The 27,913-nt window shown below is 46.3% G+C and overlaps 1 protein-coding gene across 1 annotated transcript; it reads right to left on the bottom strand.

The window, feature by feature from the left end:
* On the bottom strand, positions 1-27,913 carry SUPT4H1 (SPT4 homolog, DSIF elongation factor subunit). The gene is made up of 5 exons (XM_069761453.1): positions 27,769-27,913; positions 25,085-25,191; positions 10,326-10,381; positions 4,913-4,966; positions 1-320 (listed from the first exon to the last, which is right to left on the bottom strand). Exons 1-5 carry the CDS (start codon positions 27,835-27,837, stop codon positions 253-255), a joined length of 354 nt encoding a protein of 117 aa, XP_069617554.1. The 5' UTR covers positions 27,838-27,913; the 3' UTR covers positions 1-252.

Here is a 27,913-nt window from a genome sequence, read left to right as displayed (position 1 = left end):
TCAACTTTTAAAGAACATCTTTATTGGTATTATATCAATTACAAACAGTAAATGCATCCCCATAACTCTCTTCTGGTATCTATTTGTTTGATGTAGGTGCAAAGACATAATGTCCCAGTATATGAGGTGCACTCAGCGGCACAACCCTCCCCCAGGGAAACCACAGTTTCAGCAACACAACAGGAAAATAAAACCAACGGAAGAGAAGACACAGACTTCAACCCAATCTCTGCTCCAGCCCTTCTCTTGCAGTCACGTCTTGATGGCAGTGTCTCTGGATTTGTAAACCACACCACGGCTCTTCAGCTCACGTACAATACCTGTAAGAAAGTCAGACTGTCAGGGAGAAGGTGGAAGGCATAGATTCTGCCCGTAACAGGAAGTAAAGCGACACCATCCACCCCCATAAAGAGAAAAAAACCCAACCATACGTTATATCATGTCCCCATAATGGCTGGTACAGGATCCAAAATACATGAGTACAGATCTGTCACCAGATTTCAGAATACAAACTGCACACAGTAACTCAGCAGGATCTAGGAGCAACATGGCAGATGTGACAACCTACATGGTGAGCTGCAGCATGTGCTACATGTTCACAGATCGACCAGAAGAAGAATTAAATTTCACCTGTCAGAAGTGTAGACTAGTGGCCCTTTTAGAAGAAAAGGTGCGGGGTCTGGAAGAAAGAATAGCAACTTTGAAACTCATCAAAGAGAATGAAGACTTTCTAGACAGAACAGAAGCATCTCTACTGGTCACAGAAGGTGAAAAAAGTGTCAGAGAACCTCCAAAAGCAGATGAGTGGAAGCATGTGACCAAAAGAAGCACGAAGACCATGGAGAAATCACCAACCACACAACTGAAGAACCGATATCAAATCTTTGTAGAGGATGAAGATGGCACACCTAAGGATGAAGCAATACCAGCAAGCAAAAAAGAAAAGGGCACACAGCAACAAGTGACAGCAAAAAGTACAGCCAAGAAGCAACGAAGAGTGGTGGTGGTGGGAGACTCACTACTGAGAGGCACAGAAGCAGCCATCTGCAGACCGGACATAACTGCAAGAGAAGTATGCTGCCTTCCAGGTGCAATGATCAAGGATGTGACCGATAGGATACCAAAGCTCTTCAACTCCAAGGATGTCCACCCATTTCTTCTGATACATGTTGGCACCAATGACACGGCAAGGAAGGACCTACCGACAATCTGCAAAGACTTTGAAGAGTTGGGGAAGAAAGTAAAGGAACTGGATGCACAGGTAGTTTTTTCTTCTATCCTTCCAGTAGACGGGCATGGCACCAGGAGATGGAACAGGATCCTTGATGCAAACAACTGGCTAAGACGATGGTGCAGACAACAAGGATTTGGATTCCTGGACCACGGTGTGAATTACTTGTACGATGGACTCCTCGCCAGAGACGGACTACACCTCAACAAACCTGGGAAACACACATTCGCCAGAAGACTCGCTACACTCATCAGGAGGGCGTTAAACTAGAAGAAGAGGGGACAGGAAGAAAAACATTAGACTTGAACAAAGAAGATCCAGGAAAACATACTCAGAAGGGAGGTAAGAACATTTCTAAAACAATCCACAGCGAGGAGATTGGAACAAAACAAAATCCTCTAAACTGCATGCTTGCAAACGCCAGAAGCCTGACAAACAAGATGGAAGAACTAGAAGCAGAAATATCTACAGGTAACTTTGACATAGTGGGAATAACCGAGACATGGTTAGATGAAAGCTATGACTGGGCAGTTAACTTACAGGGTTACAGTCTGTTTAGAAAGGATCGTAAAAATCGGAGAGGAGGAGGGGTTTGTCTCTATGTAAAGTCTTGTCTAAAGTCCACTTTAAGGGAGGATATTAGCGAAGGAAATGAGGATGTCGAGTCCATATGGGTCGAAATTCATGGAGGGAAAAATGGTAACAAAATTCTCATTGGGGTCTGTTACAAACCCCCAAATATAACAGAAACCATGGAAAGTCTACTTCTAAAGCAGATAGATGAAGCTGCAACCCATAATGAGGTCCTGGTTATGGGGGACTTTAACTACCCAGATATTAACTGGGAAACAGAAACCTGTGAAACCCATAAAGGCAACAGGTTTCTGCTAATAACCAAGAAAAATTATCTTTCACAATTGGTGCAGAATCCAACCAGAGGAGCAGCACTTTTAGACCTAATACTATCTAATAGACCTGACAGAATAACAAATCTGCAGGTGGTCGGGCATCTAGGAAATAGCGACCACAATATTGTACAGTTTCACCTGTCTTTCACTAGGGGGACTTGTCAGGGAGTCACAAAAACACTGAACTTTAGGAAGGCAAAGTTTGACCAGCTTAGAGATGCCCTTAATCTGGTAGACTGGGACAATATCCTCAGAAATAAGAATACAGATAATAAATGGGAAATGTTTAAGAACATCCTAAATAGGCAGTGTAAGCGGTTTATACCTTGTGGGAATAAAAGGACTAGAAATAGGAAAAACCCAATGTGGCTAAACAAAGAAGTAAGACAGGCAATTAACAGTAAAAAGAAAGCATTTGCACTACTAAAGCAGGATGGCACCATTGAAGCTCTAAAAAACTATAGGGAGAAAAATACTTTATCTAAAAAACTAATTAAAGCTGCCAAAAAGGAAACAGAGAAGCACATTGCTAAGGAGAGTAAAACTAATCCCAAACTGTTCTTCAACTATATCAATAGTAAAAGAATAAAAACTGAAAATGTAGGCCCCTTAAAAAATAGTGAGGAAAGAATGGTTGTAGATGACGAGGAAAAAGCTAACATATTAAACACCTTCTTCTCCACGGTATTCACGGTGGAAAATGAAATGCTAGGTGAAATCCCAAGAAACAATGAAAACCCTATATTAAGGGTCACCAATCTAACCCAAGAAGAGGTGCGAAACCGGCTAAATAAGATTAAAATAGATAAATCTCCGGGTCCGGATGGCATACACCCACGAGTACTAAGAGAACTAAGTAATGTAATAGATAAACCATTATTTCTTATTTTTAGGGACACTATAGCGACAGGGTCTGTTCCGCAGGATTGGCGCATAGCAAATGTGGTGCCAATATTCAAAAAGGGCTCTAAAAGTGAACCTGGAAATTATAGGCCAGTAAGTCTAACCTCTATTGTTGGTAAAATATTTGAAGGGTTTCTGAGGGATGTTATTCTGGATTATCTCAATGAGAATAACTGTTTAACTCCATATCAGCATGGGTTTATGAGAAATCGCTCCTGTCAAACCAATCTAATCAGTTTTTATGAAGAGGTAAGCTATAGGCTGGACCACGGTGAATCATTGGACGTGGTATATCTCGATTTTTCCAAAGCGTTTGATACCGTGCCGCACAAGAGGTTGGTACACAAAATGAGAATGCTTGGTCTGGGGGAAATTGTGTGTAAATGGGTTAGTAACTGGCTTAGTGATAGAAAACAGAGGGTGGTTATAAATGGTATAGTCTCTAACTGGGTCGCTGTGACCAGTGGGGTACCGCAGGGGTCAGTATTGGGACCTGTTCTCTTCAACATATTCATTAATGATCTGGTAGAAGGTTTACACAGTAAAATATCGATATTTGCAGATGATACAAAACTATGTAAAGCAGTTAATACAAGTGAAGATAGTATTCTGCTACAGATGGATCTGGATAAGTTGGAAACTTGGGCTGAAAGGTGGCAGATGAGGTTTAACAATGATAAATGTAAGGTTATACACATGGGAAGAAGGAATCAATGTCACCATTACACACTGAATGGGAAACCACTGGGTAAATCTGACAGGGAGAAGGACTTGGGGATCCTAGTTAATGATAAACTTACCTGGAGCAGCCAGTGCCAGGCAGCAGCTGCCAAGGCAAACAGGATCATGGGGTGCATTAAAAGAGGTCTGGATACACATGATGAGAGCATTATACTGCCTCTGTACAAATCCCTAGTTAGACCGCACATGGAGTACTGTGTCCAGTTTTGGGCACCGGTGCTCAGGAAGGATATAATGGAACTAGAGAGAGTACAAAGGAGGGCAACAAAATTAATAAAGGGGATGGGAGAACTACAATACCCAGATAGATTAGCGAAATTAGGATTATTTAGTCTAGAAAAAAGACGACTGAGGGGCGATCTAATAACCATGTATAAGTATATAAGGGGACAATACAAATATCTCGCTGAGGATCTGTTTATACCAAGGAAGGTGACGGGCACAAGGGGGCATTCTTTGCGTCTGGAGGAGAGAAGGTTTTTCCACCAACATAGAAGAGGATTCTTTACTGTTAGGGCAGTGAGAATCTGGAATTGCTTGCCTGAGGAGGTGGTGATGGCGAACTCAGTCGAGGGGTTCAAGAGAGGCCTGGATGTCTTCCTGGAGCAGAACAATATTGTATCATACAATTAGGTTCTGTAGAAGAACGTAGATCTGGGGATTTATTATGATGGAATATAGGCTGAACTGGATGGACAAATGTCTTTTTTCGGCCTTACTAACTATGTTACTATGTTACTATGTATGTTACATTACTAAATGGATCCCTTAATCCTGTTGATGCCAGTGTACTTACTCTGCAAACAACACCCCCTACATGAATTTTCATGCTGTGTGCTTACCTCAAGATTGTTGCCTCATTTCCCTTCCTCCTGTTTTCCATACCCTTTCTCCCTGCTAACCCCTCTCCTTCCTTCTAATCCTCCCCCAGCTAATTTTTTTTTTCCTATTGTGGCTGAATCTTTAAGTCAATGGCCTGACATCATAACTTTACGGTTGTCTGTAGTGAGCGAGAGCAGGGGCAACCAAATTTCAACTCCAGCAGCAGTTACTGCATGTGAAGCAGCCCCTCTATGCTGTATTCTTTAGGAATGACATCTTATAAAGAATTACGTCGGGAAACATTTACCTTGTGGAAGTCGTCCTGTGACAGACACTGCGTACACTCCAGGTTTGAAGTTAGCTGAGTGGGAGAGAAAGCAAACGTTAAGTATATCAGATTCAGAATGAACACTGCCATACACAATTTCCCTGCTGATGCCGATTTGCCCTGAAGTTTAATTAACTGGCAAAAATACAGTATCTAATGCCTTACCCACCGCTGAGGAGCACTGCAGCTTTCATGCAAAGTTGTATGATACGGATTGTCAAACATTTCCTCAGCTATACAGTTGCCGAGAGCCGACTGCTGCCAGTCACGCCATGACAGTTCCACCTCAGCAGGCGGAATAGGTTTTCTATAAATATATTTAGGTGAACACTTTTTCCAGTAAAACAAAATTTGCCTTCTGCCTTGTTCCAATTTCAAAAACAATATTGTAGCATTTTTGCTCCACTGCCCGTACATGAATGGTAGGTTTGGAAGGGACCTCCAGGGTCTTCGTATACAACCCCCTGCTCAATGCAGGATTCACTAAACCCTCTGTCCAGCCTGTTTGGAGACTTCCACTGAAGGAGAACTCACCACTTCTATTGGTAGCCTGTTCCACTCATTGATCCCCCTTCACTGTTAAAATGTTTTCTTTAATATAATAAAAGAATATTCTACTATAATATAACATTAAGCAATATTATTATTATTAATTACTATAGCGCCATTTATTCCATGGAGCTTTACATGTGAGGAGGGGTATACATAATAAAAACAAGTATAATAAGCTTAAACAATACAAGTCACGGCTGTTACAGTAGGAAAGAGGACCCTGCCCGCGAGGGCTCACAATCTACAAGGGATGGGTGAGGATACAGTAGGTGAGGGTAGAGCTGGTCGTGAAGCGGTTTGGTCGATCGGTGGTTACTGCAGGTTGTAGGCTTGTCGGAAGAGGTAGGTCTTCAGGTTCTTTTTGAAGGTTTCAATGGTAGGCAAGAGTCTGATATGTTGGGGTAGAGAGTTCCAGAGTAGGGGTGATGCGCAAGAGAAATCTTGTATGCGATTGTGAGAAGAGGAGATAAGAGGAGAGTAGAGAAGGAGATCTTGTGAGGATCGGCGGTTGCGTGTAAGTAAGTACCGGGAGACGAGGTCACAGATGTATGGAGGAGACAGGTTGTGGATGGCTTTGTATGTCATCGTTAGTGTTTTGTACTGGAGTCTCTGGGTAATGGGGAGCCAGTGAAGGGATTGACAAAGGGGAGAGGCCGGTGAATAGCGGGGGGACAGGTGGATTAGTCGAGCAGGTGAGTTTACAATAGATTGGAGAGGTGGGAGAGTGAGGAGAGGCCACAGAGCAGGAGGTTGCAGTAGTCGAGGCGAGAGATGATGAGGGCATGGACTAGGGTTTTTGCAGCTTCTTGGTTTAGGAATGTACGGATACGTGAAACATTTTTGAGTTGAAGGTGGCAGGAAGTGGAAAGGGCTTGGATATGTGGTTTGAAGGAGAGATCAGTGTCAAGGATTACCCCGAGGCAGCGAGTTTGTGGGACTGGGGAGAGTGGGCAGCCGTTTACTGTAATGGATAGGTTCGTTGGGGGGGTCGCGTGAGATGGGGAAAGATGATGAATTCTGTTTTGTCCATGTTAAGTTTTAGAAATCTAGCGGAGAAGAAGGATGAAATAGCGGACAGACATTGAGGGATTCTGGTTAGTAGGGTGGTGATATCTGGTCCAGAGATGTAGATCTGTGTGTCATCAGCATAGAGGTGATACAGAAAGCCATGAGATTCTATGAGCTGTCCCAGGCCAAAGGTGTAAATGAAGAAGAGCAGGGGCCCTAGGACTGAACCTTGCGGGACTCCGACAGATAGGGGGCGAGGTGAGGAGGTGGTGTGTAAGTGGCAGACGCTGAATGTCCGGTTTGTTAGGTATGACGAGATCCAAGATAGGGCCAAGTCTGTGATCCCAAGGGATGAGAGGGTCTGTAATAATAGGGAATGGTCCACTGTGTCAAAGGCAGAGGACAGGTCCAGGAGGAGGAGGATAGAGTAGTGTCGCTTGCTCTTGGCGGTTAATAGGTCATTGGTGAACTTAGTTACGGCAGTTTCAGTGGAGTGGTGTGACCGGAAGCCTGATTGTAAGCGGTCGAAGAGGGAGTAGGAAGAGAGATGGGAGGACAGTTCAAGATGGACGTGTTGTTCCAGTAGTTTTGAGGCATAGGGGAGAAGTGATATAGGGCGATAGCTAGATACAGAGGATGGGTCAAGAGAGGCCTTTTTGAGGATAGGTGTGATTGAGGCATGTTTGAAGCTTGAGGGGAAAACACCAGTTGTTAGTGATAGGTTGAAGAGATGGGTTAGAGTTGGGATGAAGACTGTGGTGAGGTTTGGGACGTAGCGGGAAGGGATCGGTTCAAGTGCACAGGTGGTGAGATGCGATCTTGAGAGTAGAGTGGAGGTTGATCTTCTGTAATGGTGGAGAAGTTGGTTTTGGAGGTGGAGGGCTGGGCAGTTGGGAGGAAGGACTCTGGTGGTTGTGGACCAAAACTGTCTCTGATGTTATCAATCTTCTGCTGAGATGAGTGGGGAGGGAGGAGGTGCTGCGGGACGGAGGAGAGAATTGAAGGTGTTGAATAACTGTTTAGGGTTGTAAGACAGGGAGGATATGAGAGATGAGAAGTAGGTTTGTTTAGCTGTGGCGAGTGTGGCCTTGAAAGTAGTGAGGGACTGTTTGAATGCGATGAAGTGCTCATTGGAGTGTGACCTTTTCCATTTCCGCTCAGCAGCCCTGGAAGATCGCCTCAGTTCTTTGGTCAGGCTGGTGTGACAGGGCTGTCTGTTGATTTTGCGAGCTCTGGTATGTGTGAGAGGGACAACAGATTCCAAAGCTACAGCTATTGTGGTGTTATATAGAGGGGCAGCGGCATCCGCATTGTGTAGGGAACTTATTTCTGTAAGAGGGAGAAGGGATTCAGAGAGAGTGTAGATCGAGGTGTTTATGATTTCTGCAAGGGTGTGCAAGTTTGTGGATTAGGGGTTGTAGACAAGGAATGTCTATTCTAATATCTAATCACAGCTTAACAGATTCATGTTAATTACCAGTTCATATACAAATTTAGAGTAATAGGTCAAAAAGTATATATAAAACATAAGCAAAAATGTAGGCAGCACTACAAAGAGTAGATGATTTACTTGACCGTGTGTAGAATGGCAACTTTTCGGCTCATAGGCATCTGAGCCTTTGGCAAGCTATACTACAATGAAATGGATGCCGCTTGTTTTTCCTTTTTTAAAACGTATATATATCTAAATTTATTTAGAAAGCCCATAGCGACAAATAATACCAGAATGCATTTACTAATAAGGTGAAAAAGCAGCCACAATGTCTGTGCCAATAAGTTATGAGACAGTGGATAGCTCTGCTGCATTGACTCACTGGTGAGCTTGTAAACTTTACAAGATACAAACATGAAGCGCTGCAGCAGCCAGAACAGTAAGAGGAGCAGGAGTTCAGACTGCCCAAGAATTTCTGGAAATAAATTATAGCCATGTACAGCTATGTGATAAAAAGCAACAAGGAAAGTAAAAGCAAATAAGCCTCAACCATAGCTAACATTCGTGACAAAAGTCAGTGTAACCCCTTCTCTCAAAAGGATGTAAGTATATGGGATCCGCATGTGCGGATGAAACTCAGGAACTGGGAACGTGCACACAATGTCTCTTTCAGGTGAAGAGGAGGGAGAGGTTGATGGAAGACAAGCAGGAGGGAAGATGGTCTTAAAAGGTCTTTTTACACAGAATGACTGTCCAAAGTACAGCTGCTCCGTGTTTCATGGTGGAGCCAATCACCTTCTCACCTGCTTGTTTTCCCTCTATCTCCTCGTCCCTTCTTTTTTTGATTGACAGCTCTGGCTTCAAAGCGCAAGAGAAGGGTGGAGATAGAGGGAAAATAAGCAGGTGGGAAGGTGTAGGTAAATTACTGGCCCCGCCATGGAGCACCAAGCGCCTGTACTTGGTTTGAACAGTCGTTCTGTGCTGGCAGAGTCCATTTATATAACCCTTCCCACCTGCTTGTTTTCCATCCATCTTCACCCATCTCTGGCTCTATGAAGCCACAGCGGTTAAAGAACAGAGGAGAGGGTAGTGAGGGGAGGAGATGGAGTGAAAACAAATAGGTGGGAAAATACAGTTAAATGTTCGACCATGCCAAGGGTGCAACGAGCGCCTGTACTTGGATTGAACAGTAACTCTGTGTGGACAATCTATTTAAATAGATCGATCGTCTGTATGAGATTGACAACAGATGTCTAAGAAACATGGAAACTAGGGATGAGCGGCCCCCTGGAAGTTCAGGTTCTGGTACCCGACCCGAACTTTATTAGAAAGTTTGGTTTGGGTACCAGAACTGTACTTGCACCCCACTGAAAACAACTGTGAGAGAGATGAGATCTCAACGCTGAAATCTCATCTCTCGAGATCTTGGTCCAGAGATCACATCTTCGCATGCACCTCCCCCGGCAGCGGCCATATTCCTGGTGTCCACAGCACACACACAGGGAACCGTGGAATTACCGGGGCTCTGGCCTGTCGCAAAATGTCGGCAGAGCCCCGGGCAGTGCCGGACACCCACGCAGCACCGCTGGGCACTGGAGACACCTGCAGCACCAGCCAGCAACCGCCGGGCACCCAGAGACACCCCCTCATCCCAGCCTGCGGTTTACACCCATGGTATCGGTAAGTCATGTTCGCTTTGTAAGACGCATTTGCCCCCCAACTTAGAGGGAGCAAAGTGCGTCTTACAAAGCGAAAAATACGGTACTTTATTGAAACTTGATTAAAATTATATGCATGATGAAATGGTCTATCAGGAGGAAAACAAATACACTGATGTGTGCATGCCGCTGTATTACTGATCTGTAACGCTATACCATACACTACTGTTTTTTCGCAGTCACTCTATGGCAGCAGCAGAACGCTTGCTGTCACACAGGAGCTATTTCGAAAGTGCCAGAACTGGATTCACAAAATGGGGAAATTTATGTAAATTGGTGTAAAAAGAAAAGTAGCTTATAGCAACCAATCAAATTTCAGTTTTCATTTTTGAATGTGTCTCTAGTCAATAAGAGACTGTCATGATTTGCAGCTGTGTATTCACAAGGCTCACACGCATCTGTGCATGCAAAAAAGGCTGATCCCAGACCCCGAGGCCTCTTTCACCATATTTTCTTCAAAGTTTACATCATGAAAAAATAAAAAAAATGAAAAATGCCCAAAAAAATTACAAGTGATTGGTGTATTTTTATTATTCTGCCGTGTGTTTTTTGCTGAGTATTTCCAAATAGAAAAACCATGAGACTTAAAAAACAAAAAATAACTTAGTCTAATTAGATATCCACCTGAAATACTAATACACAGTTCTTCCCAAGCTTCTAGCAAATGTATTACAGTACTCACTTATTCTCTGCCACTTTGATACCCAGCTATCATCAGGGCTCATCATAGCAACAATCCTGTATGTATGAAAAAAATAAATATAAATTCAAACAAATGTAAATCTCATATACTCAAATTAGTGTTGAGCAAAGCAGAAGATTGTGCAAGACTGTTGTAGATGGGAAGTATTATCAGACATGGATCAGACCTGGAGGGCGATGGCCTATTTTTGCATCGCTTCTTTCATTTTAGAGCCTTGTTTTCTCTCACATGTTTGTGGCTATGCAAGTTCAGAGCTTAGTGGGCATTCCTGTGAAGCACTTCCCCTTTCACTACTCCAGATATTATATGGCATGGGGGTTTGGTTACTGCAGTTTGTCAGAGCACAGACCATATTGTGCCACCAGAGAATAAACTATACACATATTGCCAAGCACTGCATGAGCAAGGGGTCTCCATGATCATGAGTTCAGTGCCCCACAGTGTAACAATGTTCTCTCTATCAATACGCAAAGGGAGAAAACTTCTATCAGTGACTGGAAGGTAAAAGTTGGCAGCGTTAAAGAAGTTGTCCACTACTTTTATATTGATGACCTTAGGACATCCGTCACCCCCACCGATCAGCTGTTATTGAAGTCATCAGTTCTTACTTGCGGAGCTGCCCATCTAAAGGTAGTGGCCGGGGCTTGGTACCGTACATCCGCCTATTGAAATCATTAGAAGGTGGATGTGTAGTACCCTGTGGCAGCCACTACAAGCAGATGGCCAGCTCCGCAAGGAAGTACTTCCAGCTGGCAGCTGCCGCCAACAGCTGACCTGCGGGAATGCTGGGTGTTGTAATCCGACCGATCAGACATTAATGACTTATCCTAAAGACCCTCCCAAGGTCTTCGGCCGCCACGTTGATATGAGTGCATTAACGATGTAGCCAATGACTGAGCTTAGCCACTCTGCTAATGTAGTGGGAACAAGCTGCTGAGCTCAGAGATTGGCTACAGAGGAGGTGACGCCATTACTGCAGCCAAACTACCAAGACCCAAGCCGCAGTGTGGAACTAGCCCTGGAATCAGAGAGAATGAGTACCTGTTCTGATTATTTTACACATTTGAAAAAACAGATTTAGATAATGCACAGTGTTAACTAAATAAAACACCTGTGCCCATTCAGGGAATTAATTCTGGGAAATCCAGTGCAAAAATATCAATAACCTATATAAAGAAAAAATTCTTTAAAAAAAAAAGTCCACCGGAAGAAGGCACACATGCCGAAACGCACGTAGAGGTTGTGGCACTGCAGGTCTGAGGTAATTATGTTTTACTAACCCTTTAGTTACCCCTCCGGCCTTTACATCATGATTTGTTTGGTGATATTCACCATTGGAGTTACTTTATCTTACAATTTAAAGGGAATCTGTCACCCCAAAATTTGCCTATAAGCTAAGGCCACTGGCATCAGGGGCTTATCTACAGCATTCTGTAATGCTGTAGATAAGCCCCCGATGTAACCTGAAAGATAAGAAAAAATAGAGTTAGTCTTATCGGTAATTCGGTTTCTAGGAACCTTCCACGACAGCAGCATCGGAGGTTGTCTCCCCGCTATAATGGGGGACAGGAAACACAAAGAGGTTAAATACCCCTTCCCCTCCCTGCAACCACCAGTGTTTTTTTCTGGACACACTAGCATGAGTAGTTACCACCAAAGTGCAGGAATCGTCCAATAAGAAAATCAGATAGGGAGGGAAATTAGTGCGGTCGTGGAAGGTTGATAGAAACCAAATTACCGATAAGACTAATTCTATTTTCTCTAGTCACCTTCCACAACAGCAGCATCGGAGTAATACCAACAACTAATTTCTTAGGGAGGGACAACAGCCTCCAGAACTCATCTGCCGAATGTTAAATCCCTATTAAAACTTAGTCTGTAGTGTCAGGTAAACGTATGGACAGAAGACCAAGTGGCGGCTCTGCATATCTGCTCAGTAGATGCGTCCCCTCTCTCTGCCCACGATGCTGATACTGAATGCGCAGAATGAGCCTTCAGTGATGCAGGAGATATACTCTGTGATGAGTATGCCAGGCAGATAGCTTGTTTGATCCACTTGGCGATCGTATCCTTAGCCACCTTCTTGTCCTTATTTCGTCCTGAGGGCTGAATGAATACATTTTGGTCAATCCTCCAGCCCTTTGTTTGCTGGAGGTAGTAGAGAACCACGCTGCGAACATCAAAGGTGTGAAAGGCTTCTTCCTTCGTATTAGAAGGATGAAAGTCCGAGACTACTTTAGGCATAAAGGGGGATCTAATCAGAGAATAATGCTATCTGCAGTAACTGTTAAGTAGGGGTCCTGTATTGATAGGGCCTTCAGAACCCTTACATGTCAAGCGTTAGTAACTGCTTACGAGAAAGGCAATTCTAAGGGTAAGGTTTTTTAAAATCATGGATGACAGGGGTTCAAATAGATCTTTGGTTAAACTGTTAAGCACCAGATTTAAATCCAAGGGGGAATTCGGCTACAAAGCCTAGGTCGGATTCTAGCCACTGAGGTCATGATACACTTATTCCAGCGATGACTAGCCAAGTTCTGGTCAAAGAAAGAGCTAAGAGCTGACATCTGTACTTTCAGGGTACTAGGTGTAAGACCTAGATCCAGCCCCTTTTGAAGAAAATCCAGAATCTGCGCAATGTTAGTATGAAAGGGATCAGGAACATTCGGAGAACACCAGGACTCTTCCAAACCTTGCCATAAATGGCGTTGGTTACTGGCTTCCTACTATTCTGGAGAGTTTGTATCACTTCACTTGAAAGCCCTTTAGCTTTTAGGATTCTGGCTTCAGTAGCCAGGCCGCAAGATTCAACCTGTGAAGGTCCGGGTGCGACAGGGGGCCCTGGTGAAGGAGGTCAACTCCCTGGCATAGAAGTAGCGAACCTTCCTGGGCTATGTCCATTAAAGGGCTGTACCAACGTCTTCCCGGCGACATGGGAGCAGTCAGAATCGTGGTTACCTGATCTCACCATATCTTCTGTGGCGTCCTTGCTAGAATCGGGATCGGTGGGAAGACATAGGCCAAGTTGAACCTCCAAGATAAGAAGCGGTGTCTAATCCTCACGCTCCAACTGTGGGACTGAGGGAAAAGAACGTTCTCACCCTCGCGTTCTGGCCACTGGCAAATAGATCCACATCTGGAATTCCCTATCTTGACACAAGGGATAGAAAGACTGCTTGGTCCAGGCACCACTCCCCCGGATGGAAGTCCTTTCAGGTGAGGAAGTCCGCCTGAACACTGGCGGACCCCTTTAGATGGACTGCTGTGATGGACAGAAGATGTTTCTCTGCCCAGGAAAAAATTCTTGCAGCGATTGATTTCCAGCTGGCGTTTTTCGTGTCTCCCTGGCGTCAGAGGTAGGCCACTGTGATCATATTGTCAGAATAGACATGTAGATGATGACTTCGTACAAGGGCAGATGCGACTTTCAACGCCTCTTCTACTGCCTTCAGTTCTCTGAAGTTTGAGGAATTGGATATGATGTCTGGGGCCCATAACCCCTGGAATGGATTTTCTCAAGCACAACGCCCCAGCCTCTCTGACTGGCGTCTGAAGTGAGTATCTTCAGGGAAAGCTGATTCCAGTTGACTCCCCGCTGGGGGTTCCGGTAGTTTAGCCACCATGAAAGAGAAGACTTCACATGACCGGGAAGGGGAACTCTCCTGGTCAAAGAATTGTGATGCCTTTTCCAAGACAGAAGAACATGAGTCTGGAGAACTCGTGTTTGGGCTTGAGCCAAGGAAACTGCCTGGATGCATGATGTCAGTGATCCCAGGATAGACATTAAGTCCCTCGGTAGAAGCCCCCTGGTTTCTGAACTTGGAGATCCTCTGAAAAAGATCGAGTTGACAATCTTTGGGCAAGAAGGATGCTTTTTTCTATGAATCTAAGAGAATTGCCAGGAATTTCTTCCTTGATGATGGATGAAGATCTGACTTCTCCAAATTTGGGATCCAGCCCAGGGATTCCAGGATCTCCAAGGTTTTTGCCACATCTAAGTTTAGACGAGGGATAGCTGGTGCGACGACAAGAAAATCGTCTAAATACAGAATGATGCAAATCCCCTGATGATGAATGAAGATTAATGCTTCTGCGATAATATTGGTAAATACCCACGGCACTGATGAAATGCCGAACGGGAGGACATTGAATTGGTAATGGCTGACCTGATGATCATGGGAAACTGCATATCTGAGGAACTTCCGGTGATCTGGGTGGATTGGCACATGGTAATAGGCATCCTTCAGATCTATTGTAGCCATTACCCAATCCTGTCCAATGAGTGGGATTGCTAATATGATCGACACCATCTTGAATCATCTGTATGCGATCACTTGATTCAGGGATTTCAGATTGATGAGGACTCTGTGCTTCCCTGAGGGTTTCTCGACTAGGAATAGGTGAGAACAGTGCCCTGTGCCTATCTCCTGTAAGGGTACTCGAGAGATCACCTTTGCTTGAAGCAAACCTTAAATACCTAATAGTAAGGAGTCTTGAAGGTGTAGACTCTGTAGTGAGGTAATTCCCAGGCATTGAGGGGGGAAAAAAAAAACCCCTCGAACTCTGGTTTCAACCCGTCCTGAATGGTACGGAGGATCCACTGGTTTGTGGATTGCCACTGAGGGAGGAAGCCCGAGAGTTGACCCCCGATAGAAGAGCAGTCATTGTTTGTCAGGAGTTTGCTGGCAGTGGGGGACAAGGAAATTTTTGCCCTTACCACCCTTCGGATAGCTCCAACTGCCCGATTTGCCTTTCTCTTTATATTCCCTCTGGGAAGACCGATCTCGGGAGGGGTGAAAAACCCGTTTTTAGGGTTTTCTGCTCAGGGAGCAATTTCTTTTTGTCCGTAGCTTTTCCTAAAATCTCATCGAGAGCTGGACCGAAAACATAGTGTCCCTGAAAGGGAATGACAAAGCTTAGCCTTAGAGGTTACATCGCCACTCCATGACTTCACTTCAGGCACAGAGCTCTCTCCTAGCTCAGTTGGAGAGGACTACGGATTTCGCTGCTACACGTACAGATTCCGCAGAAGCATCGGCTTTCTGAAGGAGGGAAAGAGTCAAGTATCTCTTCCCTAGAAGTTCGCTGAGAAAGGTGGTCTTCTAATGTACGGAGCCAGCGAAAAAGAGATCTGGCGACACAGGTGGAAGCTACGTTTGTCTTTAGCAGATTAGTGGAGGTGTCCCAGGATTTCTTAGTAAGCTCTTGATTTTACGATCCATGGGATCTTTGAGCGGAGACGAGTCCTCGAAAGGAAGAGCCGTCTTCTTAGCCACTCTGGACACCTGAACATCCACTTTGGGAATTTCCCACCTAGGGGGAAACGATTTTTTAAATCAGACAGGACACAAAGCCCTTTCTCAGGGAGCCCATTCCAGAAGGATAAGACTTTGGATGTTATCGTGTATGGGAAAATAGGGATTTTTGTGTACTCACCGTAAAATCCTTTTTTCCGAGCCACTCATTGGGGGACACAGAACCATGGGTGTTATGCTGCTGTCACTAGGAGGCTAACATTAAGTTGAGACAAAAAAAGTTAGCGCCTCCCCTGCAGTATACACCCTCATGCTGGCTTCCAGAGACCCAGTTCAGTGTAAAAGCAGTAGGAGAGCATTAATAACATATAACAATATTAGAGTACAAAAAATCAAAGTAAGTAAAGAGTCAAAAAGAACGAACCTTAAAGGGAACCTGTCATCTGAATTTGGCGGGACTGGTTTTGGGTCATATGGGCGGAGTTTACGGGTGTTTGATTCACCCTTTCCTTACCTGCTGGCTGCATGCTGGCTGCAATATTGGATTGAAGGTCATTCTCTGTCCTCCATAGTACACACCTGCACAAGGCAATATTGCTTTGCGCAGGCGTGTACTATGGAGGACAGAGAATGAACTTCAATCCAATATTGCAGCCAGCATGCAGCCAGCGGGTAAGGAAAGGGTGAATCAAACACCCAAAACCTCCGCCCATATGACCCAAAACCAGTCCCGCCAAATTCAGGTGACAGAGTCCCTTTAAGGCTAACAGGGTGGGTGCTGTGTCCCCCAATGAGTGACTCAAAGAAAAGGATTTTACGGTGAGTACACACAAATCCCTATTTCTCCTTCTCCACATTGGGGGACACAGAACCATGGGACGTCCCAAAGCAGTCCCTGGATGGGAAAACTCATAACCGAATAACTCCGTGTACCAAATGACTATAAATGCACTACAGCCACTTGCAGAATACGTCTGCCAAGGGCTGCATCAGCGGATGATTGAGTATGGACATTGTAGTGCTTCGAGAAAGTATGCAGGCTGGACCACGTTGCGGCCTTGAAAACCTGTTCTGCCGACGCCTGATGCCAAATGGCCCAGGAAGCATTCACTGACCGAGTTGAGTGTGCCCTAATCCCCGTCGGGATAGGTCTGCCCCTGACTCGATAAGATTCTTGAATAGCTGACCGGATCCATCTGGCTATCGTGGCTTTTGAAGCAGCTAAACCCTTTCTGTGACTCTCAGGGAGCACAAAGAGGGAGTCCGACTTACGGAAGGGAGCAGTTCTAGAAATGTACCTCCTGAGAGCCCTTACTACGCCCAAGGTGTGAAGGGCCTTTTCAACCCGATGTCTTGGCTATGGACAGGAGGGAAGAACGATATCTTCATTAAGGTGGAAGGATGAAACCACCTTGGGTAGAAATGACGGAGATGGGCGGAGGACCACTTTGTCCTGGTGGAAGGTAAGGAAGGGCGCCTGGCAGGACAGGGCAGCCAACTCTGAGACTCTTCTGATAGAGGTTACTGCCACAAGGAAGGCAACCTTCCAAGAGAGAACAGTCAGCGAAACCTCTTGCAAAGGTTCAAAAGGGGCCTCCTGAAGAACACTCAGGACCAAATTAAGATCCCAGGTCTCTAACTGCATTCTATAGGGGGGTACTACGTGGGAAACCCCCTGAAGGAAAGTCCTGACTTGCAAATTAGAAGCAATCTTACGTTGGAACAACACGGATAATGCCGACATCTGACCCTTGAGGGAGCTGAGCGCCAGACCGGAATCCAAGCCGGACTGGAGAAAATCCAGAATGGAGGGAACCGAAAAACAAGAGGAGGACGTCCACGGTGCCTGCACCATGAGAAGAAGGCTTTCCAAGTGCGGTGGTAGATGCGAGCAGATGACGTCTTGCGAGCGCTAATCAAGGTGGCAATGACCTGCTGGGAGAAACCAGCTTGAGTTAGGATCCAGGTTTCAACAGCCAAGCCGTTAAACGTAGGGCCCCTGAGCTCTGGTGGTCGATCGGCCCTTGGCGAAGCAGATCTGGGCGATCTGGTAGCCGCCAGGGAACGTCGGAGACGAGTTGAACTAGCTCTGCGTACCACGCGCAACATGGCCAATCTGGGGCAACTAGGATCAGAGGGACCCCCTCCATCCTGATCTTCCGGATAACCTTCGGTAGTAAGGGAAGCGGAGGAAAGATGTGCGGGAAACAGAACAGATGTCATGGGGATACCAGTGCGTCTACCCTGATGGCTTGAGGATCCCAAGATCATGCTATGAAGTTGGGAACCTTTGCGTTCAGTCTGGACGCCATCAGGTCCACGTCCGGAGTCCCCCAGCGAAGACAAATCTGCTGGAAGACCTCCGGATGGAGTTCCCATTCTCCTGAGGCGAGACCTTGACGGCTCCTGGAATGTGCCCTGACAAAATGATCGAGCGGTTGTTCTCGGACCAACGGAGAATGTGGGAGACCTCTCGCATTGCCGCCCTGCTGCGGGTACCCCCCTGATGGTTTATGTACGCCACAGCTGTGACGTCTGATTGAATTCGAATTGGGTGGCCCGCAAGGAGGAAATGGAAACGTCTCAGGGCAAACCTGATCGCTCAAATCTCTAAGATGTTTATTGGAAGTCTCGACTACCGAATCGTTCAGCACCCTTGAGCAGTGTAGTGGCGAAATACTGCTCCCCAACCGAGGAGACTGGCGTCGGTAGTTACCACCAGCCAGTGAATTGGGAGAAAAGATCTTCCCTGGCAGAGTGACAATTCCAAAGTCCACCATTTGAGCGCTTGCCTGATCCGCGGAAACAAGGGACATGGCCGATCGAGGGATAAGGGACTCCTGTCCCAATTGTCTAGCAGAGCCTGTTGCAAGGGGCGGAGATGCAGTTGGGTGAAAGGGACCGCTTCCATTGCTGCCACCATTTTTCCCAGGATCCTCATGGCAAACCGAATGGAATGAGGGGAGGGACGACAAAGTGTCTGAGTTCCCTGCTGGAGAGCTTGGGCCTTGGACTGAGGGAGCAGGACCAGCGCCTGGGACGTGTCCAGGATCATGCCTAGGAAAGAGATCCGTTGGGCGGGTACGGGGGAGGACTTGTGCAAGTTTATCAGCCAGCCCAGGCGTGAAAGAGTATCCAAGGTAATGTGTTGCAAGCCTGATAGAATGGACCCTTGATCAGGAGGTCGTCCAAGTATGGCAACACGACCACTCCTCGGGAGTGAAGAATGGCCATGACTGCCGCCATGACCTTCGTGAATACCCTGGGTGTGGTGGCGAGGCCGAAGGGTAAGGCCATGAATTTGAAATGGTCCTCCTGGATGGCAGAACGCAGGAACCTCTGGTGCGGCAGAAAGATTGGGATATGGAGATAAGCATCCTTGATGTCGATTGATGCCAGAAACTCTCTTTTCATTGAAAAAATGACCGACCGAAGGGATTCCATCCTGAAGTGCCGGACCTTCACAGAATTGTTTAGCAGCTTTAGATCCAAAATGGGGTGCACAGTCCCGACCTTTTTTGGAACGACGAAGAGGTTTGAGTAAAAACCTCTGAATCTCTCGTGTTCTGGAACCGGAACAATGACCCCGTTTCACCGTAGAGTTTCGATGGCGCAGTGAAATGCGTGAGCCTGAGCCTCTGAATTTGGGAGGTGAGAGGGGAAGAACGGTGCCAGAGGGGAGGCGGAGAATTCTATTTTGTAACCAGAAGACACCAGGTCTCTGACCCATTCGTCGTGGATGACAGAAAGCCAGACATGCTGAAACAGAAGCAGGTGTCCGCCTACTTTGGTGGTGTCGACCGGAAGGCTCGAGTCATTGTGAAGCGAACCTGGAGGGCCTGGTTCCCCTGGTTCTGGGTTCCCTTGGTTTACCTGTATGAGGGCCAGGAGTCTCTCTCTGCACGTGGTGATCGTTCTGATCTGGACGAGGTTGTGGGAGTAGACCAGAATGGGCTACTGCGAAAGGGCCGAAAGCGAAAGTGTTGCTGATGCTGAAAAGTAATTTTGGGCCTTTGCTGTGGGAGTAATTTGCTTTTCCCTCCTGTAGCAACGGAAATAAGCTGGTCTAATTTTTCTCCAAACAGACGTCCGTTCTGAAAAGGCAGAGAAATCAATGACTTTTTAGAAGAGGAACCCGCATGCCACTCCCTAAGCCATAGTGCTCTCCTAATGGTGACGGCGTTTGAATTTGCAATTGCAGCGCAGTTCGCAGCATTTAAAGGCACAAACTTCATAGTTCCCGGCCATGGCAATTTGTTTGGCGAGATCTGCAGCCTCAGACGGAAGAGCCTTGTCCTAAATGGATTTTGCAAGGGCATCTGCCCAGAAAACCATTGCTTTTGCGACCCATGCCGCAGCGAAAGAAGGGGAGAGAGAGGAACCTGAAGCTTCGTAAATTGAGCGAGCAAGGGAGTCTATTTGACGTTCTGTGGGATTTTTAATCGAAGCCCCATCAGGCACGGATAAAAGCGTTTTGGTAGCCAAACGCGACACCGGAGGATCCACCAATGGAGGTTCCGTCCAATCTTTGACAAGATCTGCGGAAAAAGGATACTTTGTTTCTAGTGCCTTTTTGCCCGTAAAGCGCTTATCCGGATGCTCTCTGTGTCGCCGGACTATGTCTAAGTCAGGATGAGAGGCGAACACCCTATGGGATCGCTTGGTTCTTTTAAAAGATACTGCATGTCCCGGAGCCGAACTAGGGTCGTCGTCAACCTTTAGCGCGTGATTGACAGCTTCAATGAGGGAGTTCACAGTCGATTGAAACTCCGGAGAATCCGGGTCCAAGGATGCCTCAGACTCATAGTCTGTTGTGAATTCCGCTCTTGGGCTCCCTCCGGTGGTTGTAAGTGGCACTTTTGTGAGTTCTGCTTTTGGGCTCCCTCTTGTGGTTTCAAGTGGTATGGCTGCTCCTTGGAGTTAGCTGTCATCAGCTGCCTCCACTTATCGTCTCTTCTGCTCGGCTATTTAGGCCTGGCTGTTCCTTCAGCCAGTGCCACTTGTAAATGGTTCCTGGTTGGATTCACATCTCTTTGGATTTCCCTGTTATCCTGACCAGTTCAGCAAAGCTAAGTTTTTGCTTGCGCTTTTCTGTTCACAGATTGTGGACTTATCCGTTCAGTGCTTTCTATGTTTGTCCAGCGTTATCAGTATGAATTAATCCTGTCTTGCTGGAAGCTCTGGGAAGCAGATTTACCCTCCACACCTTTAGTCAGGTGTGGAGATTTTTTTGTAAACTCTGCGCGGATTTTTGTAGTGTTTTATACTGACCGCACAGTATTCCATCCTGTCCTATCTATCAAGCTAGACTGGCCTCCTGTGCTCATCCTGGTTTCATTCTGTGTATGTCTTTTTCCTCTCCACTCACAGTCATTATTTGTGGGGGGCTAATCTATCCTTTGGGAATTTTCTCTGAGGCAAGATAGTTTTCCTGTTTCTAGCTATAGGGGTAGTTAGTTCTCAGGCTGTGACGAGGTGCCTAGGGAGTGACAGGAGCATCCCACGGCTACTTCTAGTGTTGTGTTGAGCTTAGGGACTGCGGTCAGTACAGTTACCACTTCCTTCAGAGCTCGTTCCATGTTGCTCCTAGACCACCGCATCATAACATAGTCAGAGTCATGATCGCTGCGAACCCCTGGAGAGGGTGAGTGAGAAGTGGAGCTAATAGAGGCTGAATGGCTAGAATGCTCAGGAGAGGTAGTGCGGATCCGTTTTTTGGATGTCCGTACCTCCTTCAGGTGAGAGCGGCCCCTGATGGCCGATGATTCCCCTGTAAAGGAGAGGTCTCTTAACACAGGTAGATGATGACTGCCCCGCTTCCCAGAGGGGTCTGAATCCCTTCAAATCGCTTTGGCCAACGAAGCCATGGATTGTGACAGTGATGTGGCCCACTCCGGGGGACTAGGTACACTGGGTCGGTAGCGGCGGAGGGCTTCTGAGCACATTGGTTATCACAGGCGGAACAAAGAGGGGAACTTCGCGGCCGAGGGAGAGGAGCCTGGCAGGTGGTACACGCAGAGAAATAGGTGGTATGCACTTTTGCAGTCTTTTTAGCTCTTGACTGAGACATGGTGTACTCCAGTATAAGTTAAAAAACTGCTATGGAAGCGATGGTGAGAAAGAAGCCTGCAGGGAAGTACCTAGTGCAGTCACCTTACCCAGGTCCTTTGTCCCGCAATATTTCTGTCTGCTGAAGAGGTGGCGCTGATAAGACCGGTATCCTGGGGGGAAAGATGGCCGCCGAGAGCTGGGAGATAATCTCGCAAAGAGCGAGAAGCACAAGGTCTGGGGGCGGTGCCACGCGAGTGTACGAATGGTGGGCGGGGCCTATCTGGATGCGGCCCGTACTAGGGCGAAGCCGGGGACTAAATTTATGGCTTCGGCCGGCGCACACCCACGGACCGCTGGAAAAAACGCCACGGTGCCCTGATGTTCCTGTCCTATGGAGCCCTCCTGTAACCGCAGAAAAAAAAAGTCCCCTCCCGGGTGGCACTTACCCCGTATGGAAGGGGACTGCTGCAGCAGGTTAGAGCTGTGCCTGGGATGGTTAGGATGGTGCAGGGTTGGGGAGCCCCCATCCACCATCCCCCAGAAAGTGGGGGGGTGGAGAGAAACCGTCCACCCCCTTCCATCATCTGCTTTTTTCAGTGGTGATGCAGTGGGGGCTGCACGGATGCCATGTTGAGGAGTGCCACTTAACATCCGAGGGTAAGACCTGGTGGGCAGGGCAAAGTGTCCGGCAATAGGCCTGGCTGCAGAAGGCGACACTCCATGTGGTTGTCTGTTCAGGGTGCACTTGAAGGGGCCCGTCGCCCCTAGAATCAGCCCAGGCAGTGGCATCCCACGTCGCAGGAGAGGATACGGAGAGGTGACACTCTCCGTGCTCACCTGTTGTTGGTTCGGGAAGATCGGAGCCTTGAAAGGTTCCGTCGCCCCTTCATCCGGGAGTAAATTAGAAGGATTTTGGTCTGAATAGCAGACCCTGTGTGCCCCCTACGGACACTAAGCTTGAACTGGGTCTCTGGAAGCCAGCATGAGGGTATATACTGTAGGGGAGGAGCTAACTTTTTTGTCTCAACTTAGTGTCAGCCTCCTAGTGACAGCAGCATAACACCCATGCTTCTGTGTCCCCTAATGTGGCGAAGGAGAAAACTTGATTTTTTTTTTTTAGGTTTCAACCTCCCAAACATCTAGTCCACCATGGTGCTTCTCACCATACTAATCAACGCCCCCATATCTTTAGAGGAAAAATAATATTTATTATCGGACTTGGGGGAGGAAGTGGAACCCTCATTCTCCCAAATATCCTCTGAACCAAAGGTACGGACTTCGCCCGAGTCTGAATCAGATTCCACAGGTGCCATCTTCTTTTTTTTTTTTTTTTTTTTTAGAAGGAGGGAGTTGTGGTACTGGGGCCTGGGAAAGGGCGGACATAGAGCGTTGAACCTCTTGCTTGATGAGGGATTTGATACTGTCCAACAGGGAGGACTGTTCGGCACGCAACACATCATCAGTGCACGGCTGGCAAAACTTCTTATATGCTGAGGGAAGCCTGGTAGCACAAACCCCACACTTGCGGCTGGGCACTCCCTCTTAGGAGCAGGGTCTATAAGGCCATAACCCAGATAGCAAGGGACCTTCATCCTCTACTTACAGTAGGAGGGTGGACGCTGGGTTCTGCAGAGGCAAAAAGGGAGGGTTGTCACCGTCCATGGTCAATCTGTCTACAGTCACAGATGGACACAGACAATGGGCCTTACCTGGAGGCAACCCCCGACCAGGATTTATATAACCAAGGTCCCAGCGTTTGGTGTTTGTGCTCCTCCTCCAGGTCCTCAGTTGGAACCCCGAAGGGAACGCCCCAATCATGCGAGTAGCTCCGGAGTACACCCAAGCGCGTGCATTCCACCCTGGAACGCACCAGTTAGTGAACCGGAAGTTCGAATTAAAGTTACTTCCGGTACGCGCAGACTCCGGAACCAGCCAGCATGTGGAGAGGAGGACGCCGGGGAGCTGCAAGAGGACCCTGGCCACACATCACTGCCCCGCTTTACCCCCCGAGGAGGCGCAGGAGAGGTCCCGAGTCGCATGGAAATGGGAGCAGCCCACGGAGGAGGAGAGCGATGCCCTCGACCTCGGCTGCCTGGCATTGAGTAGGTAAGCTTCGTGTGTTCCAGATCGCCGACTACAGCAGCACTAATAGAGAACCTCTTCATGCCCCATAGGGAACAGGAAAAACACTGGTGGTTGCAAGAAGGGGAGGGGTATTTAACCTCTGTGTTTCCTGTCCCCCATTAGGGCGGGAAGAGAACCTCCGACGCTGCTGTCGTGGAAGGTGACTAGAGAAAGAAGCTATATTATAATCACCCAGGGGCAGTTCCTCTGACCTTTCCGGCGCCTGCGCACTGCACTACTTTGCTCTGCCCTCAACAGGGTAGATAAAGTATGCCTGTGCAGGACCCACGGCAAGAAGCAAAGAAGAGGAAATCATCATATGAAGATGGCAGGCACTGGACCCCGACGCCCATCGGACCGGACCGGGACCACCCCTGGGTGAGTATAATCTAACTTTTTCTTATCTTTCAGGTTACATCAGGGGCTTATCTACAGCATTACAGAATGCCCCTGATGCTGGTGGCCTTAGCTTATAGGTGAATGTTGGGGTGACAGATTCCCTTTAATATGGTTGTGTTGGTAACTGGAATCAATACTTATGTCCTTGCCTCTGACCTGTAGTTCTGTTTGGTTGTCTTCACTGTCTCAGAATCCCGAAATATTGTTATAGTTATTGGTTTTTAATACGAAGGTATTTAATAAATTAAAAAAAAAATTTGAAAAAAGTAGAAACCACTTTAAAGAGGCACGATCAGCAAAAATGTTATCAGCTCATTTTTTTTCCAAGTACATATGTGATGTATTGTAGGTGTGTTAAAACTACCGTCTGCCGCCTTCCCCGGATTCCAGCATCCTCCTAATCTTTGCCGTGTCACTTAAGGACTGCTGTGTAGGCGGGTGCAATTTCCACCAATGTAAGCCTATGAAGCCTTCGGTGTGTGATCTGGTGAATCTGAAGTCATGTAACCCAAAAGACCTGAGCGATGGTAGAAATAAAGGAATATGGCAATCGTTAAGTATTGTACTGCGCCTACACTGTCTCACATTATCAATAAGAGAACAAAGTTTTTGCTGGGAGTGCTTCTATAACTCATGAAACCAAAGACTACAGTACATATCAGTGGGAGGACTCCTGCCTCAGATCACAATTTTTCACCCATGATTTTATGAAATCAACAACTTGACAATAACTGACATAACTATGATCAAGAGGTCTGTCTCTATATTATGCTGCCTTCACATGTGTGCTCCAAATACATTCTGACTGAACATTTAAGGGCCCCTTTATGGGATTGGTGAGGATGTACCCTGTGGATAGATGATAAAGGGCAATTAAAGTTAAGAAAATCCTGATCAAAAAATACATACCCATCAAAAGAGGAGCTTGTACAATCATACACCATCTCCCTATTGCCCTTCATCTGTAAGTATGCATCACAGTTATCACAGCCATCATATTCAAACTGGTCAATGGTCTGCAAAAGGAATGAGCATATACCGGTAGTTAGAAATACGACAACCTGTCAACTTCGTACTTGTGAAAATGCTGAGAAATAAGAAAAAAAAAATGTCTCCTCTTATTGGAATGCCTCTAATGGGCTAAAATAAGGATGATATGATAATTTTTCTATAATTTAATATAAATGTTCTCCAGAGACGGCAATGAGGGGTTAACATTCTGCCTCTAGTTCTGGCATCCAAAAGACAGTTATTAAGGGACCTCTGGTCTATGTACACATGATACAGACATGAACAAGATAACGTGTGCAGCAATCTAAAAAAAATAAAGGTTTGTTTTAGGTCCTTGGATGAAATGCCAAACTTTATTTAGTAATTATTAAAATTCCATAGCACTCAATATAAAGAAACCACAAGGATGGAAATGGCATTGAATTTTGACAGAACTCCTGTGATCTTAATTAGGACTTGATTTCCTCCTTATATTAATAGCATTCCTTAAAGTAATATATTTAGTCATTTACATAGCGCCATTAATTCCACAGCGCTTTACAGACATTATCAGCACTGTCCCCATTGGGACTCACAATCTAAATTCCCTATCAGTAGGTCTTTGGAGTGTGGGAGGAAACCCACACATCAACAAATAAATACTGTATAGGCTGCACTTTAATTATGATACAAAACAGCTGCCACGGTCCAAAGTACTAGAGACGCAACACAGATGACGATAACTGAAAAAAAAAGTATTGTATAAAATCATTCTGTATTGAAATATGTCTAAAATAATAAACGATTAAAAAGCAAGATTGCCTCAATGGGCAGCACTAGGCAAGAAACCACCATGTAGAAACAATGTCGTATAGTAGTAGATGTTTAGGCAACATGCTTCCTCAGGGGGGTGTGAAGAAGCAGGGTGAAACATGCGTTGGGGCTCGGGTCTGCACTGGACACGTCCACGGTTCTTACTATCCTCCACTGCTTAAGCGTCTATCTTTATATCATTATAATGCTGTCAATGTGGGTAATACTGTTTGACTTTACCCTATTTTATGTGGAGATACTTTGATCTCTTTCTACTATGCACTTTTTGAGATCTGTGAATATTTGTTGCCGACTGGTAAATCTCTGCTAGAGATAGCTGATGTCTGTGATATGTGTATACTTTGACTGGCATTGGGGACTTGCCTTGAGGATAGACGGTGTCCACAACTTTGACATTTTTCCTCTCCTGGACATATGAGGGCTAATACAGCATCAGCTTAATGCTTTATGGATTTAGGTACCTAATAGGCCTTGTGGTATTTTACATATAGCTACCTTACACTAGTTATTAGTGATGAGCGAATATACTCGTTACTCGAGATTTCCCGAGCTCGCTCGGGGGTCCTCCGAGTATTTTTTAGTGCTTGGAGATTTAGGGTTTTTTTTGCCGCAGCTGAATGATTTACACCTGTTAGCAGCATACGTACATGTGAGGGTTGCCTGGTTGCTAGGGAATCCCCACATGTACTTATGCTGGCTAACAGATGTAAATCATTCAGCTGCGGCAAGAAAAACTAAATCTCCGAGCACTAAAAAAATACTCGGAGGACCCCTGAGCATGCTCGAGAAATCTCGAGTAACGAGTATATTCGCTCATCACTATTAGTTATCCTTTGTAGACTTGCCAGTTTTGGGGACAAAAAATAAAGTTTACATACTGCCTAATCATCTACTACTATACGACATTGTTTCTATACGGTGGCTTCTTACCTAGTGCTGCCCATTGAGGCAATCTTTGCTTTTTAATTGTTATTTTACACATATTTCAATAAACAATGATTTCATACAATATTTTCTTGGAGTTAACTGCGTCAGGTTTGCGTCTCCCTTTGGTCCATGGGAGCCGTTTCGATTTCCTCCTTATCTGTAATGCTTACATGCTATAAAGGAATGCTCACACATTTTTCCATTCCTATTTTTATATAGAACCTTTCAGGTCATGTGATTAACATAGCGGCGTATGATTGCTCATTTTCCCAATAGAAGCAATATGGGTGGATTTAGGAGGGCTTATTCTTTGTGGGATAGGATAGACAGAGCCTGAGGCCTCCTTCAGATCAGTTTTTATTTGTTTTCTTTTTGACAAAAAATAAACAAATACATACACCGTTCTCCATGAGTGGCCTGGAACCAATCAGATTTTTCTGTGTGGACAATTGTATATGTAGCAAGCAAGGACGCCTCATCAGCACCGCGGTGGCAGCACAGCGGAGCCGCTGGGGTGACGGTCTGTCACGTTATGGCCATATAGCTGAGGCATGGCCATACACAGCTAACAGGACACAACCTGGGACGGGCACAGTCTGCTGCAATAGGGGCACACATGGGGGCACTGCTTTGTGGCCAGACTGATGAATAGAGCAGAACAGTATGCTGCTGGGGCCAACACATCCAATGAAGGCCGGCTGCCCACAGGTCACACATCAGCCCTGGAAAATCCCTTTAAGTGTTAGCGGTCACGTGACTTAGAAGGCACCTCCCTGTGTGGGGCGCTCTCCTGCGCGCACACAGCATTTAGCAGCACCACGAATCCACAACGAAGCCCTCACCTTCACCAACGAGCACAATAAACACGCTCTCAGGTGCCGCAAATCTTTCGGTACAGTTTCCAACGCCATCACTGCCCAACCCGGAAACACGTCACCGCTATCACAGGAAGTGTAAAGGAGTTTTACAGAAGACGGGACGTCTCTA

Source organism: Ranitomeya imitator, chromosome 3, assembly GCF_032444005.1.
Source record: "Ranitomeya imitator isolate aRanImi1 chromosome 3, aRanImi1.pri, whole genome shotgun sequence".
Taxonomy (NCBI): Eukaryota; Metazoa; Chordata; class Amphibia; order Anura; family Dendrobatidae; genus Ranitomeya; species Ranitomeya imitator.
The sequence above is the reverse complement of the archived record's forward strand: the minus strand, read 5'-3'. Positions and strand labels throughout refer to the sequence as shown.

Bases quoted from the DNA above. Each gene is read 5' to 3' on its own strand.
- SUPT4H1 (XM_069761453.1), bottom strand. From the start codon at position 27,837: ATGGCGTTGGAAACTGTACCGAAAGATTTGCGGCACCTGAGAGCGTGT. The intron at 25,192-27,768 runs GTGAGGGCTTCG...TTCCTTTTGCAG, and splicing joins TATTGTGCTCGTTGGTGAAG to ACCATTGACCAGTTTGAATA. The intron at 321-4,912 runs GTAAATGTTTCC...ACTTTCTTACAG, and splicing joins CACAGGACGACTTCCACAAG to GTATTGTACGTGAGCTGAAG.